Source organism: Quercus robur, chromosome 1 (assembly GCF_932294415.1).
Source record: "Quercus robur chromosome 1, dhQueRobu3.1, whole genome shotgun sequence".
Taxonomy (NCBI): Eukaryota; Viridiplantae; Streptophyta; class Magnoliopsida; order Fagales; family Fagaceae; genus Quercus; species Quercus robur.
In genome coordinates, this window is record NC_065534.1 from 13602397 (window position 1) to 13624241 (window position 21845).

The 21845-nt window shown below is 38.2% G+C and overlaps 1 protein-coding gene across 1 annotated transcript in view; it reads left to right on the top strand.

The window, feature by feature from the left end:
* Nucleotides 1-2486: 2486 nt before the first annotated feature.
* Nucleotides 2487-21845, top strand: part of LOC126720635 (subtilisin-like protease SBT4.15) — a gene marked incomplete at its 5' end in the record, with an annotated part of 32375 nt that continues 13016 nt past the window's right edge. The window contains one exon of the mRNA XM_050423382.1: nt 2487-2507. Within this exon, the coding sequence (XP_050279339.1) occupies nt 2487-2507 (21 nt within the window). The remainder of the gene's footprint in view (nt 2508-21845) is intronic.

A 21845-nucleotide genomic window follows, 5' to 3' on the forward strand; every position in this document is an offset into this window, starting at 1 on the left:
CACGTAGTACTAATTTTAGCACTTTTTGTTCTATAAAATTATTTTTTGCCTCCCTTAATAATATTATTAATTCTTTTAAGAGTAATGATATAGTTATTGTGGGGGGGTGAACTTGAGCTCAGGCCAAGTACCAAGGGCCCAACAGATCGTACCTTAATAAATGGGTCCTGCCCAAAAAGGCGGATATGAGTAAAGAAACCGAGAGATAAAAGACAACTCCCAAGAATAAGTCTCGTGGAGACTTGATATAGCTACCATTGCTAAGGTCCCCTACTAAGGTAATAAGCAAGACTCTTCCCATAGAGGATACATAGAGAACCATGTGTAACCAGTTCCCCTCTAGCCCAAGATGCCATCATCATCAAACTCGCCTCGGGAAACTCTACAAAGAGATAAGGGCCACAGAACTAGTCACCTCCACATTATTGAGATGTCCTCTATCTAACCTCTTCCACATTAAATGCTTATAGACAAGTCTGAACAGTAAAAAACCCCAAAAAATCCTGTTTCATGATGAAAGAACGGCATAGCAGAGGGGTGATGGGACAAGCATCTCCTGAATCTAGCTGGAAGCAAGCTAGCTAGGATGATAAGGAAGGGAAAGGTGCCTATAAAAGGAAGGGACGTGCAGTAGGAAAGGGGGTTTAGAAAAACACAAAGAGAAAACCAAGAGAAGAAATAGAGAGAGAAACATAATAGGACTTAGAGTTTTTAACTTTCAATCCAACCTTTTGTACATCAGGAAAGTAGTTTCTATGTCAATAAACAACTATTTTGTTACTTACCGCTTGATAATCAGTTGTTTAGATCTCCCATTGTAGAATTTTTACCCTTCAGTTCTTATAAATTAATTGTGCAAGTCATTTACTTAATCATTACCTTCTTAGTGTTTGTTTTTGACACCCACAACTACAGACTTTTGTGCAAAATTTTTACAAACTATTTGGTATTAGTTTGCATCTAGGCTCACCACTCATTTTTTTTTACTTACCTATAAGTCAATAACCACTCACTACATTAATAATTTGTAAAAAATAAAAAAAAAAATAAAAAAATTGTAACTCTAGTATTCCTCCTATTAAAGGCCATAAAAAATTTATAGATCTAAAATTTAAAACAAAATATACAAGCCCCAAAAAATTAGCCTAATAACAATAATTACCAATAGCAAAGCTAAAATAAATTACATAGAATAAACCAATTTTACTTAAAACAAACAAATTCACCCTTTAAAAAATAAATAAATTTTTCCTTTCCTAGGAACGCATGCATAAAAATGAAATTAAATAAATAAATAAATAAATAAATCTTAATAGCTAAGAAGCAGCAAAGCTGAAGGTTGGAGCCACCACATGTAGCTAGCAACAGAATCACCCCTTAACTCCAATTTTAGTTTCGTCCCTAATACTAATTATGTTTAAATACAATAAAAACACACACACACACACACACACACACACACACACATATATATATATATATATATATTTTTTTTTTTTTTATAAACAAATACAATAAATATATTAATTCTTGTTATAAAGTGAAATTTCATTATTAAGTGGTGGACTGAGCAGGTGATGCCACCTTACTGGATTCTATGGGAATCCAGATTCCAGACTCATCTAAAAGAGAGGAATGTTGGATGCTTCTCAAATCTTTGGGGCATGGTAATTCATTACCATGGCTTACAATTGGGGACTTTAATGAAATTGTAGGCATGTCTGAAAAGGAAGGAGGAAATATATCAGTGTATTAGAGCTTCACAGTTGATGGCAAGCTTTAGAAACTTCCATTAAGCTTATGACAATTTGAATACATGGTACATATATGAGCAAGTAAAATGAGATCAAATTAGTAAAGACAATAGAACATGTAAGCATAACTTGATCAAACAGGATCAGTCATTGAAGAATGACTACAATGAACATTTAGCAAGTAAATGCTCATCCGGACACGCAATGCAATAAAGACCAATCCCACAGATCAATTACATTTCCAACACTCGACCAATGCAAAATACATGAAGTATATGCATCTAGGAATAAGATCCTACTAGGGCACAAGAGTGAGGTACTTAAGACATATTGGCAATATCTTAAAAGTACAAAAAGATGTTACAAAGCAATAAGGTAAACATAAACATTGAATATGAACTGAAATTAAAACAGAGTACTAAAGCTTTAAATGAAAGTAGTAAACATAGTAAAGTAAACCAAGGTTTTCTATAAAAAAAATGTCTTCTCCCTCTTAGTATATGCATCTCCCCTATGGCTTTCTCCCCCTATGAATGTGCACGAGGTAGAACTTCTTCCTTAAAGAATGTGCACAAGAGTCATATATAAATGATGAAAGTATACACTCCCCCTTTTTGTCACGAATAGACAAATGAATCAAGAGGAAGGTGGGAAAGAAAAGAAGATATGACAAGGGTAAAAGATGATGCATGAGGAGTGCAAGATGAATGAAAAAATGAAGCTCAAACACAAGACAAAAACATTAAAAAAAATGCTACAAAGCATAAAATAAACATGACATACTAAGGATGATGGAACATGATATAAACCTAGGCACGACAAGGACACAAGAACATATTATATGTGCTAAAAGGTCTAAAAGGACTTAACTAGCATGAGTAAATGCAAAACATGTCAAGTGTTAGAGTGTGTGCAGCAAGGTGTTTCTAGTGTGCATGAGAGATGCATGACTAATGCATGAATAAGCACTCACAGGGCAAAGTGTATAAAACATACCACCAATGATCAAAACATAATAAAAATGAATAATTATGGTGATCTCCAAAATTTGGTTCTCATCGGAGTCCAAAATAACAAGAAAATGCCATTTGGGCATTTTATTAAACACTTAGAGTGCACAGATTACACATGTATGTTAAACAATGCAAGAACATATGAAAAACTTGCTTAAATACATGTTATTTTTGCCACAAGGGGCCAATATCCAAAGCAAGTCATCATTTAAAATAGAGCCTAATAAAAAAGATTGACAAAAAATAAGTTTTCCAACTCCCATTTAACAAAAATCCCAACTATGAACATAAAACCCCCAAAAACATAATCTAAGGATCCAAATTGATGAAAAGAATTAAAGATTACCTTAGAGATGTTTATGAAATGAAAAACACTTGAATTTAGTTGGGTTTTGACGTAGAAACATGAAAACAGAGGTTTAGGAGAAGATGGGAGACGTTTAGAACAAATGTCCCATGAAATGCCCTTTAAAAGCTGATCTGGAAATTTTCGTGGGAAGTTTCACTGGTTACATACCCGTGAATTTTCGCTGGTATCTCGTTGGTAAGATTTAATAGCGAAACAATCGCAAAATAGTTGCGGAACTTTCTGTCCAAAACTAAAAAACTTGAGAATTGAACCCTGTAACTTGTGACTGAACTTACACATGAAATAAGTCACGAAAACACCCAAAAAACATGTTTTTCACACAAAAACAACTTGAAAAACTTAGAAAAACATGGGTGATACAAATCACATCCAAAAGCAAACAAAAAGAACAAAATCTTTTTGGTTTGACCCACATATGGTTGAGCACACACACATCACATTTGAACATATACAAACACACAAATGAAATAGGCATTCACTGAACATTAAACTTGTGTGTTGTGTGTGTGGATCAAGTGTGGAATAATCCTTAGTCTAAAGTGAAACTTCAATGATCAATTCAATCAAGTCATACACAACTAGTACTAAGTCAAGTGGTCTATCTCAATTATAGAAATAAGCATATATGACCTCCCACAAGAAAATGATTACATATCTTTGAAGCTTTTCATTTGGCTTCTTTACAATTCACAACATTTGAACATTTTGAATCAATACATCTCATTTGGAGATCGACGTCTGAAATTTTTGATATTTCAATTTAATGAACAAGCCTTTGGCTTTTTGGGCATCATACATTTTCAATACAAGTCGCTTTCCCTTTTTCCTAGTCAAATACTAGTATGTGTGACGACTTTTGCAGCTCATTATCTCTTTTCATTTTGAGATTTACATTTGTTGAGCTCCATAGCAAAAACATAAAAATAAATTGGGAAGAGATATAGGCACAAGTCTTTGCAAGTATCAAGATCATCAAGACTATTGACCAATTATTCATGACAAGCTTGAAGATCTATTTACAACAATCACACATAGTTTTCAAGATTTCTCCCACAAAGATATATGTGCATACATAACAAGCTAAGCTCGTAAATGCACTACACCATTAGTACGAAAGAACTAGGCCAAACTCACATGTGAAATGTGCTCAAACATATACGATCAAACTTTTTCAATTTTTCACTTTTTATGTGGTTTTGAAATTTTACTCACATAAAACAAAAGCAATAAAGTAAGATCAAATGCAAAAACAACAGAAACAATGCATATAAAGAGATGCAAGATGCACAAATGCATGACAATGAAGCATCTAATGCATGAAGGGTCCTACAAAGATCGAAAGAATTAGATCAAGGACCAAAAAAGCATAGGCTCAACCATATGAACCCTTCCTCATCCAAACAGAACAATTGTTTGGAATAAGTGTCTCATGTGAAGTGAAACGAGGGTTGGAATAATAAGAACCGGAAATGCACATAGACTAGGAGTTAAGAGCATTAAACACTTTCTTTAACAACATGCTATTTTCACTCAAATCTGGTTTACCCTTTTTTGTACAACTTCCAAGAATCTCAAGTTTCTCTTTTCTTTTAATTCTTTTAAGAGCATGAAACTTAGAGCAATGAGGTCTTAAATGACCAAAAGCACCACAATGGTGACAAACAATGTGTTTAGGTCCACTAGGCTTTTTAGGGAGGGATCTAGCACCATGATTTTGTTCTATCTTCAACATGGAGCATTGAGGTCTTATGTGACCGATCACACCACAATGGTGGCAAGTAGGAACAAATTTAGATCCACTCAATTCCCTAGGATGAGACCTAAATAGAGGCTTAGGCTTAAGAGCCTTTCTCTCCACCTTTTGATTCCTTTTATGTAGATGAATGTACACTGATTTGTCCTTTGTGGTAGAACACACAATAGGCATAAAATCGGGTACCACAACATGATTGCAACATATATTTTCTTCCTTTTTAGCAATAGGTTTAGCAATCAAACATTTGGCATGCATCTTAAGAGATTCATTTTCACATTTAAGATCATCAACAAGTTTGTTAGACAAAACTAGTTTAGCATCCAAGTCCATGTTTAAACTTTCAAACTCTTTTATCTTTTCAAGAGAATTTTAGCAAGCTTCTTATACTTTTCAACCAATTTATTGGATTCATTGAGTTTAGCAATCAAATCATCCTTTTTACAACGAAACTTGCTCAAATTCTTATGAAACTTCTTAGCTCCTTTCTTCAAGAGTTTGTCAACAACACCTATAGATTCAAGTAACATGTCATCACAATTATGAGGATTAACACTCATAGAGGCATTTTCACAAACACATGGCATGCTACAATCAACAACATCCATAGAAGCATAGAAGCATACAAAGCATTATCCACGGTGAAACACACATGGGGTCAAGGATCACACTTAGATAATGAAACCAAATCAAGTGTACCCGCTCTGATACTAATTGAAAGCTCAAAAATGTGTTAAAAACACAAGAGGTGTTTAGACCCCCAAATAAAAGATACAGCTCAATAGATTTTACACTAACTTAATTCTAAGTGCAGAAAAGTGTAAATGCGAGCGGATAAACAAACAAGCTACTTTAACACATATTCATATAATCACAGTAGTAAAATGAAATGTAAAAGAGTATGGAAGAAGAATGCAAACACATATAACACGCCGATGTGTTATCGAAAAGGAAACCGAAGAACTCGGCGAAAAATCTCTCCGTCGCCCTCCAAGCAGTAATCAATCCACTAAACAATCAGTTGGGATACATGGGTTAGCAAGAGACCCTCCAAGCCTAATCTACCCGCTGTACTTAAGCCCTCCAAGCTCCTACTCCAACAAGACTTCTCGGAACCGTGTCTTGTCTAGCTCTCTAGATCTTGCAATCCACCTGATTGCATCCGCCAAATCCTGGCTTCTTCCAATACTTCCTAGCAGCACCAAATGATTACTTGACACTCTGAAAGGGTGTGATAAGTGTTTGGGCTATCAACCTCTCAATGGTATGGAAATGGAGAGGTAGGAGTTGAGGAAATCGACAAGCATATGTGTAGAGATATATGGGTATGATAATCTCTAACTCTCAAGGTTTGAGGCTAGGGTTTTCTCTCAGAAGCGCTCCTTTACATTTGTGTGTAATGTGGGTATATATAGTGTGGGTAAAGAAAGTGTGTATCAGATAGTACAGTCTGGCAGAACAGAATGTTTCGTGGGTGTCTCGCAGGAAGGCCTTATCCATGAGATACTCATGAGACACAGCTATCTCCATTTGTACTGACTCTTCGCATTCTAGTCATGTGCAGGGCACATGCATTACTTTGCGGGATGCTAAGTCGTGAGATACCCGTGAAAACCTCTTCAGTCTTCAATAGCTTGAGTCATCACACTCTCTCTTTATCTCTATCACACAACCCTTACAATCAAATCCTACAATAAATATAGGGTACAAAAGATTGATTAAAATTATAATCAAATTTGCACGGAATTATAGCCAACAAAACAGATGGTTGTCAATCACAACTTTACAAAACCGAAGTTTCTAGAGCTCCTATAATTTTCCACATCACCACTATTTTCATTTTCTTTTTATTTTAGGTTTTATATCTTATATATTTATTATTTCTCTTCAACCTGTAATTATCTTATCAAGTGTTACAATAGTTTAGTTTAAGTAAAACTCTATTAGATATATGTTTCAAGAGCTTGAAAATTCTACTTCAACTAAAATTCTGGTTCAGGTAGTCTTGCATTCTCACATCCCTGACTTCCAATTCTCTCTCTGCTTAGCCCACAACCAACCTCGAATCTGAGAACATCTCTACTGTTCTTCCTCCCATTTTCTAAACCATAGCCATTCCCACCAACAAAGCCTCGTACTCAGCCTCATTGTTCGTGGCCGAGAAGCCAAGTCCTAAGGATTTCTCAATGATGATCCTTTCAGGAGATACTACAACCAGCCCCACTTTTGATCCCCTTTGGCTTACTATGCCGTCAACATACACCTTCCAAGAAAGAGGTCCCTACAAGAAGATCATCCCAACTGGGTCCTACCCTAAGTTGATGAATATGAACCTTCTCCCTCTTCATCTCGGTAGGGCTGTATAGGTCCTCAACTAGGATGACCCAAGGTCGACTCTGTATTGAGGAGGTTGCAAGAGTGGCAAGGGAATCGGCATGCGTATTTTTGCTTCTAAGGATTTGGTGTAAGAAAAAAGAGTCAAACCTTGATTGCAAGAGCCTAACCTGGTTCAGGTAGTCTTGCATTCTCACATCCCTGACTTCCAATTCTCTCTCTACTTAGCCCACAACCAACCTCGAATCTGAGAACATCTCTATTGTTCTTCCTCCTATTTTCTGAACCATAGCCATTCCCACCAACAAAGCCTCGTACTCAGCCTCATTGTTTGTGGCCGAGAAGCCCAGTCCTAAGGATTTCTTAATAATGATCCTTTCAGGAGATACTACAACCAGCCCCACTTTTGATCCCCTTTAGCTTGCCCTACCGTCAACATACACCTTCTAAGAGAGAGGTCCTTACGAGAAGAACATCCTAACTGATTTTCCATTCATGCTTAGCCTTTCATCGTTTTCTTCAAATGAAGGTTTAGCAAACTCTACCACTAAATCGACGAGGACCTGGCCCTTTATAGAGGTGCGAGACATGTATTTAATATCGAAGGCTCCTAAGATCGTTGCCTATTTTGTAACCCCTCTTGTGTAATCAGCTTTCTGAAGCAGTGATCGGAGAGGGAGTTGGGTTAGAACCACAACAGTGTGGGCCTGGAAGTAATGTAGGTGCTTTTGTGTAGCATGCACTATTGCCAAGATGGCCTTCTTCAATGGTAAATAGCAAATCTCTGCCTCATGTAATGATTTGCTTATATAATAGACTAGTCTCTGCACCCCATCATCATCCCGCACCAGTACTAGACTCACCGTATGTGAGGCTACAACAATGTAAGCGAATAAAACCTCCTTCCATTTAGGCTTGGACATAATAAGTGGTCGAAAAAGATATTCCTTCAACTGCTGGAAGGCTGAGGAGCACTCCTCTGTCCATTCAAATCCATTCCACTTATGCAACAACTAGAAGAAAGGCATATACCTGTCCGCTGACCGAGAAATGAATTGATTCAAAGCGGCAGTCATTCCTGTCAACTTCAGGACCTCTTTGGGATTCCGAGGAGGCTGTAGCTCATTAATGGCTCTAATCTGATCAGAGTCAACCTCGATTCCGTGGTGGGTAACCATATAACCCATACATTTTCTAGAGCCTACACCAAAGGAACACTTAGCGGCATTAAGACGCAGTTTGTGTTTCCTCAATATCTCAAAAATATTCCCGAGGTCACCTATATGCTCAGACTTTACTTTACTCTTTATCACCATATCATCTATGTACACCTCAATATTTTTGCCCAACTGAAACTCAAACATCCTAGTCATCATCCTCTAGTAGGTAGACCCCGTTTTTTTCAATCCGAAGGGCATTACTTTGTAATGGTAATTCCCAGTAGGTGTAAGAAAAGCAGTTTTTTTCCTGATTGTCCAAAGCTAATGGTATCTGATGATAACCCTGAAAGGCGTCCAAAAAGCTCATCCGAAGATGGCCTATAGTAGCATCCACTAATTAATCTATCTGAGGTAGAGGGAAATGGTCTTTCTGGCAAGCTTTATTAAAGTCTGTAAAGTCCACACACACTCGCCACTTCCCAGTTTTCTTCTTCACCACCACTATGCTAGCTAGCCACTCGGGGTAGAATACCTCCTTTATGGCCCCAGCCCGCTTAAGCTTGAGTATTTCCCCCTTCACGGCATTAGAATGTTCCCTAGATGAGCGTCGTAGTGGTTGCTTCTTGGGGATGGCAGATGGATTGGCATTTAAATGGTGGCAAATGAAATTTGGATCTACCCTAGGGGCGTCATAGGCACTCCATGCAAATACATCAATATTCTTCCTAAGAAAATCCATCAGCTGTTGCCTCTCCCAAAGAGGCAGCTAAGCTCTGACCTGAAAGAACTTCGCCTCATCGTTGCCAATAACAACTTTTTCTAGTTGCTCGCACTTAGTCCCTTCTGCCACTACCCCCATAGACAACACTGGCACCCTTGATTGCTATAAACCCTGCTCGGCTGACATCGAGGGTTCACCTTCAGCATGATGTCTAATTGCGGCCACCAAGCACTGTCTAGCCACAGACTGGCTTCCGACCAGCTCCTCGACCCGGTTCCTTGACTACTACTTCACTTTTAAGTGAAAGGTGGAAGACACAGCTCCCAGGGCGTGTAGCCAAGGTCTTGCTAGAATAATAGTGTAAGGGGAGTAGGCATCTACTACGATGAAATTCACTTCCACAACTTCTGGCCCTATCTAAACAGGCAGTCTAATTTGGCCCCTTAGGAAGACAATCTTCCCATTAAACCATATTAGAGGGGAGTCATAGCAAGTTCGGTCCTCGAGCCTTAGCTTTAGTCCCCTAAATAGGTCAGGATACATGATCTCTGCATCGCTGCCCTGATCTACCAACACCCTCTTCACATCATACCCTCTTATCTTAAGAGTAACCACCAGGGCATTATCGTGTGGCTACAAGGTTTCGACTTTGTCCTCATCGGAGAAGCTTAAAGCTGGTTGGACCTCCACTCTACTCCTCTTCGAATCAGGGGGTAAGTCTCCGATAAATGGCTGAGTTATTGACAACACCCTAGATGGTCGAGAACCAATTTTTCCAAAAGTAGCAAGGATGACATTAATTGTACCTAAAGATAGTCTTATAGAAGCACCTTTCTGAGCCCCCAATTTTGCCTGACTACCCTGTCCATTAGGTTGATACAAGAATTGCTTTAACTTCCCAATTTTAACCAACTGCTCCAAATAACTCCACAACGTCCTACAATCTTCAGTGGTATGCCTCTGCTCTTAGTGGTACTGGCAATGAAGACTTTGGTTGTGCTTCGTGGGGTCTCCTCCCATCTTGTTTAGCTACTAAAAATATAGCTTGTTCTTATTCTTCTCTAGGATTTGGTGTACTAGCTCTCGAAACACAATACTGACTACCTGAGTAGTAGTGGACCTAGAATGCCTCGTAAAGTCTCTCTGAGGTCGATTGTTATTGTACCTATCCGACTTGAAGTCCTTTCTATCCTGAGGGACCACTTTAGCTTTCCCTTTTCCCTATTACTGGTCCTCCTCGACCTACTTATACTCATCAATACAGTCCATGAGCTGATGCACACTCCTAATCGATTTCCTAATCAAAGACTTTCTCGGATCATGCTCGACGGGCAAGTCGAGCTTGAAAGTCCTTATAGCCACATCATCGAAGTTCCCATCTATCTCGTTGAACATCTCTTAGTACCTGTTAGAATATGTTTTCAGGGTCTCCCCCTCTCGCATGGTCATAGATAACAGGGAATCTAAAGGCCGAGGAACCCTACTGCAAGTCACAAAACGAGCCCCAAAGGCCCTAGTAAGCTCCTTAAAGAAGCTAATACAACCTTCTTTCACATCGTCGAACTATCTCATTGCCACGGGCCCAAAATTGGATAGGAACACTTTGCACATCAAAGCTTCGTTCCGAGGGTGAACGGCCATTCTCTGGTTGAAGTGGTTGATGTGCTCCATAGGGTCCGTTCTACCATTATACACGGTGAATGTTAGCTGAGCAAACCGTCGAGGAAGCTTTCCCCCTTCTATTCTATGCATAAACAGTGATTTAGAGATCTGGTTGAGAGCACTACTCATAGCATCATTGTCCGTACCTTCGCGAGATGGATTCTCATTCCTCCGTTTGTAATGACAGTCCTCATCGTACGAAAAAAACTCACTGGGAGGAATCCTAGACCTGGACCAGTAGCTACCATCCCCTTCATCATCAGAAGAGGGGCCAGAATCTAAGGGAGTCCTTCTCCGTCGCTTGTGGCATAGCCTCCTACGAAGAAAGTCAATCTCCAATTGCATGCTTCTAGTATTTTCCTTATGAGAGATGTAACTTCTGCCTCGAGATTAGTTCCTGCTAGTATGCGTGGTGTGCACACTAACCTCGTGGTCCCTCATTCGCTTAAGGTTAATGAACTGATCTTGGCATTGGGAACCAATAGACTCCTCTTGGTCTTGCATTGATCCTACCATGGTTGGATGTTGAACTTACTAAAGCTCAAGCTTTCCCACAAATGGTGCCAATTGTAAGGGTATGGTTTTGGTTCCTGAGCCCAAAGGGTAGAAGGATTCAGGCTCAAAGAGCCCAACACAATAAATTTGTAGAGACTGGGCTTAAAAGCTAGGCCTCAATAGATCAGGCAACGTGCATAATGGATCAAAGATATTAAGAAAGCAAAGAAAGAAAAGTTTAAAGCAAGGAAATCCTTCCTCGGCGAAGTTCGAGGAGAATGATTCTTGAATTTAGTTCTTTTGGACTTTGATACAATTTCAGTTCTTGTTACTACAATGTGTTCTCTACAAATTTTCTTGTCCCTTTTCCCAGGAGGGTCTCTTACATTATATAGCTCCCTTTAGATGATCTTGACCCTCCATTTGTTGATCGTCCAGGCCACTTGAGTGCTTGTCTCATCAGACACATTCCCAAACTCCTTGTGAGTTGGGGCAGCCAAGGCAGTACTATTCAGGAGTCTTCTCCTCATAAATGCAGTTAGGAGATTTGGTGGGATGCATTAAATGTGGTGGTAGCCACCATCCCTTCAGTCATGTCAGGACTAACTCCCTCCCCAAAACTTTTTCTCTACAGTATGACCTCTTCTGGTAACGTGCCACTGACGTGGTCCTACTGTCCGAGCATGTGACCTCTTCGGCGCGATAATGGACTCCTCGACTATGGGTATGACACGTGGCACAAGTACCTTATTCAAATTCTTATGCCCCATAGTGTTTTTTTTTTTTTTTTTTTTAAGTTTTAATTGCAGTGGATGATTTGGTAAAAAATAAATAAAACCTACTTTGAATAAGAAAAATATTTTTTTACCTTTTAAAATCAACGTGACAAAGTGGAGCTAGAATGGGGTTAGACTTTCTATCCTTTTGCAGAGAGAGAGAGAGAGAGAGAGAGAGAGAGAGAGAGAGAGAGAGAGAGAGAGAGAGAGAGAGAGAGAGAGAGAGAGAGAGAGAGAGAGAGAGAGAGAGAGAGAGAGAGAGAGAGAGAGAGGATTTTTAAAGTTAAAAATTTTACTTAGATAAGTGAAAAAGAGTGGTGGATAACCGAAAATTCTTTTAACTACATGGGATAATCTACTAAAAAACTAAAAATAAAAACTACATGGATGATGTGATTAGGATAAGGTGTTTTATTTTTTTTTCAACCCTAAGTCAGTTTTAAACTCTAACTTAACTTTTTATTTTTATTTTTTTAAGTTTAACTCTTAAACTCAACGTGACAAAGTGAGAATAGGGATAGATTTTCCAATCTTCTTCTTCTTCGTCTTCTTCTTTTTTTTTTTTTTTTTTTTTTTTTTTAGAATTGAATGTGGTTAAGAAAAAAAAAATAAGAGAGAAATATTTTATAACCTAAAATTTAATATTTAAAAACTTAATAATTTTACTTAAATAAGTAAAAAAGATTGGTGGATAACTAGAAATTCTTTTAACTATGGAATAATTTAATAAAAAAAATTTACATGATGGGATAATTTAATAAAACTTACATGAACGGTATTTGTTTTTGTTTTCTTTTGCTTTTTAAGAAGGTGAAGAAAAAAAAAAGATTTTAAAAGTAGGTTTCTATCTTGCAAAAGAGATTTACAGGACAAAAAAGGGTAGGTTATCATTTTTCAATATGAGTTACTGTAGTAAATTTGAATTTCGGCAATGATTTAGTGGACAAGGGAATTATTATTTTGATAAGTTGAGTTAGTGGGAGAGTGGTCCTTTTTTTGTAAGCATTGTTTTAGGTAGAGTTAGAGATGTATTTTGATCAGGTTGTCCCTAAGGGTCCGTTTGGGAGTTTATAAAGGAATGGAATGGAATGGAATGATCATTAAAGGAATGGAATGGAATGGAATAGAATGGAATGGATTTAGTAGGGAAAGGAATGGAATGGAATGTGATTTAAAAATCTTGTTTGGATGTTATAAAATAAAGGAATGGAATGGAATGGAATGGAAAGTAAGTAACACCGTTTGGGAGTGACATTGGAAGGAATGGAATGGAATCATTTTATAATAACATTACTATTATACCTCTCATTTTAAAGAACATAAAAAATAATCAATGAGAACTTATAATTGCTTTGAAATGCTTAGTATTTAGTGGATGATGTGAAACTAGTTAGCCACAATTGGGTCTGTGTTAGATTATTGAATTACAATATTGTTTTGTCAAGGTGAATAGATTGTATCACGCTAATCAATAATTTAACAGATGAAGATAATGGCATGAAAAATTAACAATAGTACAATTTCTTTATTTCAATTTGCAAATTTATTTTTAGGGGCTGCTAGTTTTGGATTGGATCTTTTTTGGCTGGTATGCTTTACAATGGATTTGATAATTTAATACATCTCCATCTCCCAATTTCATTAAGGAAAAAAAAATTATTGTAGCTAAAAAACAAGTTATGTATATTTCTATGTTGTAAAGCAATTCACGCATCATATATTTATTCTCAACAAAATAAATATTGTCTAACAATGCAAACAAATATCTTTAAAAAAAAAAAAAACTTCGGTAATGAGTCATGCCAAAACAAAACAAAATAACATAATCCATTCCAAAACTAAGGTTGGCCAAAAAATCCCACACTTTTTTAATTTTTAGGCCTAGACATCAGTGTCAATAAGACACATTTGCGCTCATGATCTGGGCAACCAAAGAACATCTCTTTATATGTTGGATTTTCCATCAAAAATATGTAGGCCTCAGGCATAAAAAACTTTATATTAAAAATAATCTACTCCAACTTATTAAAGTTCTAAACTACTATTATTTTAATTAAAATACTTTTCATTTTATTTTCTTCTCATTTAAAATTTTTTTTACTCTTGTTTTTTTCTTAACCACACACCTGTCCTTGTACACTAGCTTTAACATCTTAATAAGTTGTAAACAAATGCATAAAATATATTATGTATATATTTTGTTTAGACAGAAAGGGAATTGACGTTGATAAATTATAACATAGATTGATGGATAGAAAAGGGAACTATCTTGGTCTAATATTGGTTTTGTTATTTGCATTGCAAGAATTCTGTTGTGATTTCATGAATAAGTAGTGGGCAATAAATTTGTTTGCATTATTTTTGGCTAAGAATATATTCAATGAAATGCCTTGATTTGAATTTGGGCAGAGTCATGTTACTCGGTCCTAGGCTGAATCATTTTCATGTTCAGCATTAATAGTAAAAAAATAAATTTCTATGTTAACTCAGTGTATGATTTTCTACAACAGTGCATTACTTTCTAGTTTCTTCTCATTTAAATTTTTTTTTACTCTTGCTTTTTTCTTAACCACACACCTGTCTTTTGTCTAAACTTGTACACTAGCTTTTGTAGACATTTCCTCTTAACCATACACGTGGTGAAGCCTTGGAGCTATTAACTAATTGGATGGTTGACTTAAAGCTGCAAGTGTACGTAACACACCACTTGCTTCATAAATAACAGAAGAATCAAAGAGGAAACAGAGTAAAAAGCAAATTTGAGTTCTCTAGCGGTTCTCAATTTCAAATTCACAGTAGTTCTACAGCAGTTTTCCAGCAATTCTCACTTTCAAATTTCTAAATACAATTTTTTTTTTAGCTGTACAGGAAACAGCAGTTTTCGTTTCTTTTCACTTTCAAGGTTTTTTTCGTTTCTTTTCACTTTCAAGGTTTTTAGTTGTACAGAATGTAGTTTGTTTTGGTTTTTAGGTGTACAAAAACACTATATATCACTCTCATGAATCACTAGCAAATAGTTCATAAAAAAAAAAAAAAAAGACTAGCAAACAACCGAAAAGGAAAAGAAAAAGATAGACATACTTGGTTTGAGCAATATTTGAAAATTGCAACAAAAAAAAAAAAGAGACCAGCGGCAGCAACTTCACTTTGTAGAGGACAGACAATATTGTGCAAGAATTATAGCTTTATTTTTCTTACGGCTGAATGAGAAAAAAAAAGGTTGATATTAAAGGGGTATTTTAGGGATTTTAACAAAAATTTCATTAAACCTAAATTCATTCCCTCCCATTCCTCCCAATTTTGAGGGGAACAAAAATTTGAGGTTTTGAGGGAAAAGGAAGGAATGAGCATTCCCTCCTAACCATTCCATTCCCTCCCACTTAAACTCCCAAACGAGGGAATAGACATTCCATTCCCTCCGTTAAAACTCCCAAACAAGAGGAGGAAAGAATATTCTAAAAATATTCATTTTATTCCATTCCATTCCCTCCTCCCAAACGGAGCCTAAGTTTTGTCACAGCTTAAACATAGGGTGTAAAGGTTATTTTTAAACTATAGGACAAATTACAACTTACCCACTTGCGGTTTGCCCAAAATTTAAGTTACCTACCCGTGATTTGAAATTTGACACTTTACCCATATAAGGTTAGCTCAGTTAAAGTTTTGTAACCCACCTCTGTTAAAAATATAGCTAAATATATAATTTTGCTTCACTTTTATGTCTCTCTCCTCCATAAACACAAAAATACATAAAAATACAAGAGAAAATAAGATCAAAAGGTGGTTGGTAACAAACTTTATTCAATGTCTTAGCATTTGCATTACAAGAATAACTACCTAGCTACAAACAGGCTCGGGCCTTGATATCTCTAACAATTCATTGTGAGTTGATAGAAAAGACACACATAGTGAGAGGATACATGAACAGATTCATGAACAAGAATAAATGTTCAAAAGAGAATTACCTCTGCATCTGCGTAGGTTGAATGCCGCCCAAGACTACAATAAGAATACTTGACAATTGATTTCGAACCATACCACCTTAGCTTTAACTGTCATCATATAACAATTTGCTAAACCTCATAGACCAATAGACAATCATATAAATGATAATTTCAGTCGGAAATTGAGATTGAAAAGAGTTAATCAACTTGACCTCTACTCTATCAAACATGTCATCAACTATCAAAGGTTTGCCACTGTAATACGCATCCCATGCCTACCCAAAAAAAAAAAAAAACCTACATTAAATTCAAAGAAATTACATTGCCAAACTATAAATTTAATGACACGAAGATGGGAGTCTCGATGGGAGTATGGGACCCACGAAGATGCAAAAGGGAGCCTCCGTGTTGGCGCAAGTTGCTGGGTTTTTGCAAATCTAGGTTGTGAGTTCTGTGCTGATGATGTTGGGTTTAAGGTTGATTGGGAAGATTTTAGTTCAAGAATTTTGTGGTTATAAATTGATGAAGCTAAAAATTGACGAAGGAATTTGTATGGTTGCTAGATATGATGATTCTTTTACGGTATTTGTTTGAATCTCTGCATTTGATGCAATGAGCGTTAAAACATATTTAAAATGCTAAGACATTGAGAAAAATTTGTTACCAACCACCTTTTGATCTTATTTTCTCTTTTATTTTTGGCTAAAATACAAAACTCATCCTCTAAGTTTCATATTTTGCCATTTCAGTCACCGAACTTTAATTTCGGTCAATTTAGTCCTTTAAGTTTCAAAAGTGTTTCAATTCATACCTTCCACTAACTTTTGTTAATGCTCTACTGTTAAGTGCAATTTTTTTTTCTTCTTCAGTTTTTTATATTAAAAAATGCAGAAAACTAATTTAAAATTAAAAAAAAAATTAAGAAATTAAGAAATCCCCATAACACACCACAAACCCAGCACACAAACAACAAAAAATTTCTTTACATTGATCACAAGATTCACAACTAAAAATGGCATCCAAACGGACCCAAAATTTTCATATACAAATTCAGAACAAAGCATAGCAAACAATTATCTAACATCAACCATCAGTAACATATACAATTTACAAATTCCCTACACATAAACAATGATTATTTATTCAAGAAACAATGTTTTTGGGTTTTTCTTTTTTTGTGGTTCATTTGGTTTTTAAAAACAAAATCAGAAATAAGAAAAGATTTGACTAAAAACTATACTTGAAAACCCAAATCAGATTGGAGAGAGAAAGAATCCAAGGACACCCATATTAGATTGGAGAGAAAGAATCCAACGACACAAACCAGATCGAAGAGGGAGCTTTACTAGGTTGTTCACCAAATCCAAAAGACTTTGAAACCAACCAAGCACAATAGCCCAGCCATGGGTTGGAACTCCAATGAGGGTTTGATGAGAAAACGTAGAGAGGAAGATTGGCCTAGTCGAACCGAGTTAAGAGAAAGACAACCACCACCAAGCAAGGATAGTTGGTAGTGACCGGTGAGGAGTAGTGGCAACATTGTCTTTGGTGGCTTTGACAGGAGGTCTTTGGTTGACTTTTTAAATATTAGAGAGGATTTGGCTGATAAAGTACAATCCTGAAGAGAAGATCAGAGGGGCAATATTGTGAATGTACAGGATAATCTTCAGCTGATAGCCCCAGGAAGGGAAGATGATGAAGAAAGAGATGTTTTCCCTATCCTAGAGCGCCTCCAACTTACTGTTGTGAGAGGATTCCTTTATAGGGTGATTATTAGATTTAACAGAAAGAGAAAACAATTTAATTACATCTTTCTTTCAACATTTTTTTTTTTAATTTAAATAAGTTTTTTACATTTTTTAATATAAAAAACTGAAGAAGACAAAAAATTGCACTTAACGGTATAGCATTAACAGAAGTTAGTGGAAGGCCTGAATTGAAACACTTTTGAAACTTAGATGACTGAATTGACCAAAACTAAAGTTAGAGGATTGAAATGACAAAAGGTGAAACTTAGAGGGTCAGTTTTGCATTTTAGCCTTTATTTTTATGTTGTTTGTGTTTTTGGAGGAGAGAGACATATAAGTGGATCAAAATTACATATTTAACTCTATTTTTAATAGAGGTGGGTTACGGAACTTTAGCTGAGCTAACTTTAGGTAGGTAAAGTGTCAAATTTTAAACCACAGGTATGCAACTTAAATTTCAGGCAAATCACAAGTGAGTAAGTTGTAATTTGCCCTAAACTATATAAAAGTCTAGTCTAAGAAAATGAATTTTATGGGGAATCTTGTGACTTTATTGACCCTATTCTTAAACACTTGTAGGAGAAAGCATTGATTATTGGTTGAGATATTTTTTACCTTCAAGAATATTCTAGATCAAAGAGGGAATCATGTTATAGATAGTATAAAAAAAAAATATATATATATATATATATATATACACACACACAGAAGTTTTTGCAACAAAAGAAAAAGTAGGTTTTTTCATTAAAAAAAGTAAGTTTTTTTTTTATTTTTTATTTTTATTTTTAGTACAAGATAGATGTAGTTGCACGATTTTCCTGGCCCAACTTCAGTTGATCAGGCCTTAGCCCAAAGCGCAACCCACAATAAATATTTGTAGAGGATGGGTCAAAAGAACTTAGCCTCAGTTAGCCTAATCGGTCTGATACATGGATAGTATTGTTTGCAGAAAAAATAAAGACACCAGAATGAATCTCTCCTGTCTGATTCTATTTCTTCAGTTTCCAATACAGTTTTTTTTTCGTCCCTCTTTTTGAGGGACTCTACTACATTATATAGTTCTCTTCCTCTCATCTCAACCTTACACCTGTTGATCATCTAAGCATCTACTTGAGCACCTGTCCCATCAGACGCCCTCATCAGTCCCTTTGTGAGTTGCAGAGGCCAAGGCGGTACTGTTCAGGTGTCTTTTCCTCATTAATGCGGCCAAGGGGGTGGTTGGGGCGCAATTAATGTGGTGGTAGCTTTCCATGAGATATTTTGGATTTTATTCATTTTATATGTTGGGAGGATGAACTGAAATAGCTGGAGAGAGTTCCTCGTCTGGGATTCGTGATGTCCGAGGAGGAGTTACTCCTCGGACAGGTTTCCTTGGCGTTATTGGGATTGAGTAGTGCTTCATATGTGGTTTCCCTTCGGACAGGACGCTCCTCGGACGGGCCTGAATTTGGAATAGCCCATTATTTTTGGGCCGGGCCCCACAATAACCCCTCAAAACTCCGGTTTTTATCTCCTTCCGAGGAGAAAAGCGGGGTTTTGATGTTTATGAGAGGAGGGAAATAAGGAGATCGTGTGGCGCGCGTGCGGACAGTTACTTTTGACGCGCTACAATTTACGAGGCGCGGCCATTAACTTCTGGAGGCGTTATGTTCCCTTCATCCAATGGCGTGGCGTGGATCGAACGGCCATCGTTTTTTCTCGTATTGTTAGGCAGGAGCGATCTTTTCTCTCTCCTCCTGGCTATATAAGACATCAGAGGGGTTCAGTTCCTTCTTCTTATCTGTATTTCATAAACCTCAAAGGACTCCAGAGAACTCCATCAAATCCCAGAGATATACGAACACTTGCGTCCGTTGCACCACCGTAGCCGTTCTTCGTGAAGCGTTTCGTCCAAGAGAGATTTCCAGGCGTCCCATTGAGCGTTTTGTGCAGGTACCAGTACATTTCGTTCTTTTCGCCGTTTCAATTCCCTCCTCGGACTTTACTTTTCTTCTTGGACTCTACTTTCATTTCCCCATTTCAGTTCAGATGGGTAGATTCGAAAAATTAGTAAAAACTCCAGCCGCTATGGAGGCCTTTAGGGCTAAATACCACATTCCCCCTGGGGTTGGGCTGCGGTACTGTCCTCTGGAAGGAGTATTGACAGATAGAGTTGAGGGAGAAGTCGTTATCCCCATGATTGCTTTCATAGAGGGAGGGATGACACTTCCCATGCGTAGGATCACAAGGGAATACCTGTTCAACCATAGGTTGACGCCGTATCAGTGTGCCCCGAATATGTTCAAGATACTAGGCTGTGTAGATGTCTTAGACGAGCGGATGAATCTAGGCCTTACTTGGCACGATGTGGCTTATCTGTACGAATGTCACCGCCTCGGGGATGATGGGTATTATCTTAAATCCCGGAACGAGGACGTTAGGTTGATCTCTTATCTTCTAGTATCCAATAAGACCGTGAAGAATGACTTCCTCATTGCTTCTGGGGAGTGGTCCGACGGTATTCATTGTCCAACTCGGGCAGGAAACCCAGGTGCGGCGCTTTTAGGATTGGTCCTTTTTGGGAAAGGATTTAGTGTTGAGGGGTTATTTCTCTTGCTTTCTTTGTAATTGGAAAATTTCATGGTCTAACCTCACTTTTCTTGGTTTGTTTGCAGACAAAATTCATGTTGCTCCTCGGATAAACTTTGTGAACGTGCCAGCGTTGAACTATCTCCTTAGGTCGGAGATTTACGTCGCCGAGGACGGACAGTTGCGTGCGGCCCATCTGGTTCTGGGCTATCAACCTCTGAGCAGCATTTTTCAGGCAGTCGGTCACGCTATAAGGGCGGGCAGTCCGAGGCTGGCTAGAATTGACGTGTCCAAGGACGGGTTCCTAGCTGACCACGATCTGCCACCAGTTGTGTTGCCTGGTGTCAGAAATCCCTACTTAGCAAAGCAGCTACCTCCGGTAAACGAGCCTGGCGCTGCTGTTTTGGTTGAAGAAGGGGCTGAATCATCTCGTCTTTCCCTTGAGGAAGAGATAGATACGTTTTACTTCGAGGAGGAAATTCAGCAAAACCCCTTGGTGGAGCTTTCTAATCCCGAAGCAAAGTAAGACCAACATTCCGCAGTTGGTATTCCCTCAATCGTTATCTGCTCGGATGATACTTCAGACGAAGAGGTAGAGCCCATGGCAGGAAAGGGAAAGTCTCTAAAGGAGCTGATGTCCTCCCGAGGGAAAGGTCAGTCATCGAAGGGTCAGTCATCGAAGGGACCAACTCCATCACAGGTCAAAACCCTTCCCCCTGTGGTCCCTTAGGGCGTCTCGGACCCTGGCCTTAAGGTTAATTCGGACCTGAAGAAGAAGAGGCTGGTTGACACTCCTGAGGAAGGTGAGGTGACTGCCCAGCCGACCAAGCAGCAAAAGACTACGCGGGCGCCAAGGAGCAGAAGGGGTAACTCCTCGGAGAGCCGGGATGAGGAGAACCTTGCTGACGTGCGCGCTTCCCCTCGTGCATGGAACCCCAAGTTGGAACTGGATGGGGTTGCCATCCCTTTCAATGCTTCGGTCCGAGAGTATAACCGAGGCCGGGCAGGGTACGTGGCGGATGCCTTAGAGCAACCCCTACTCCTTCCTCGGGACATGGAGGCCTATAGGCGATTCTCTCAGGCCGAGCTCTTCCTATCCCTAAAAAGGGATCTCGCGTTGGTAAGTAATCCTTTTACTGTTTTATTAATTTATTTACCCCTGTTAGATTTCTTTTTCAAAACAATCTTGTTTCGTTCGTAGATTACTCAGCAGGTGTTCGTGGCCGATGAGTTTTGCCATGATAGCCGTAGTCGGGTTGAGGCTGAGACCCTGGCTCGGGCGGAGATGGAGAAAGCCTTGGGGTCCCTCAAGCACGAACACCTTAAACTCTCGGACGAGTTCAAGGTGTCGGAGAACCGGCGCAAAAGTGCAGAGGCTGGTTTAAAGAGTGCCGAAACCCAGGCGGAGGACCAGCGCAAAGAGCTGTACTCGACACAGATTAACCTCGCCACTGAGAGGCAGGCAGTGCAGGATCTCAAGACTACCCTGCAAAAAGTTGAGGATGAGCTGAGGCAGGCCAAAGAGGAGGCCCAACTGATCCGAGAGG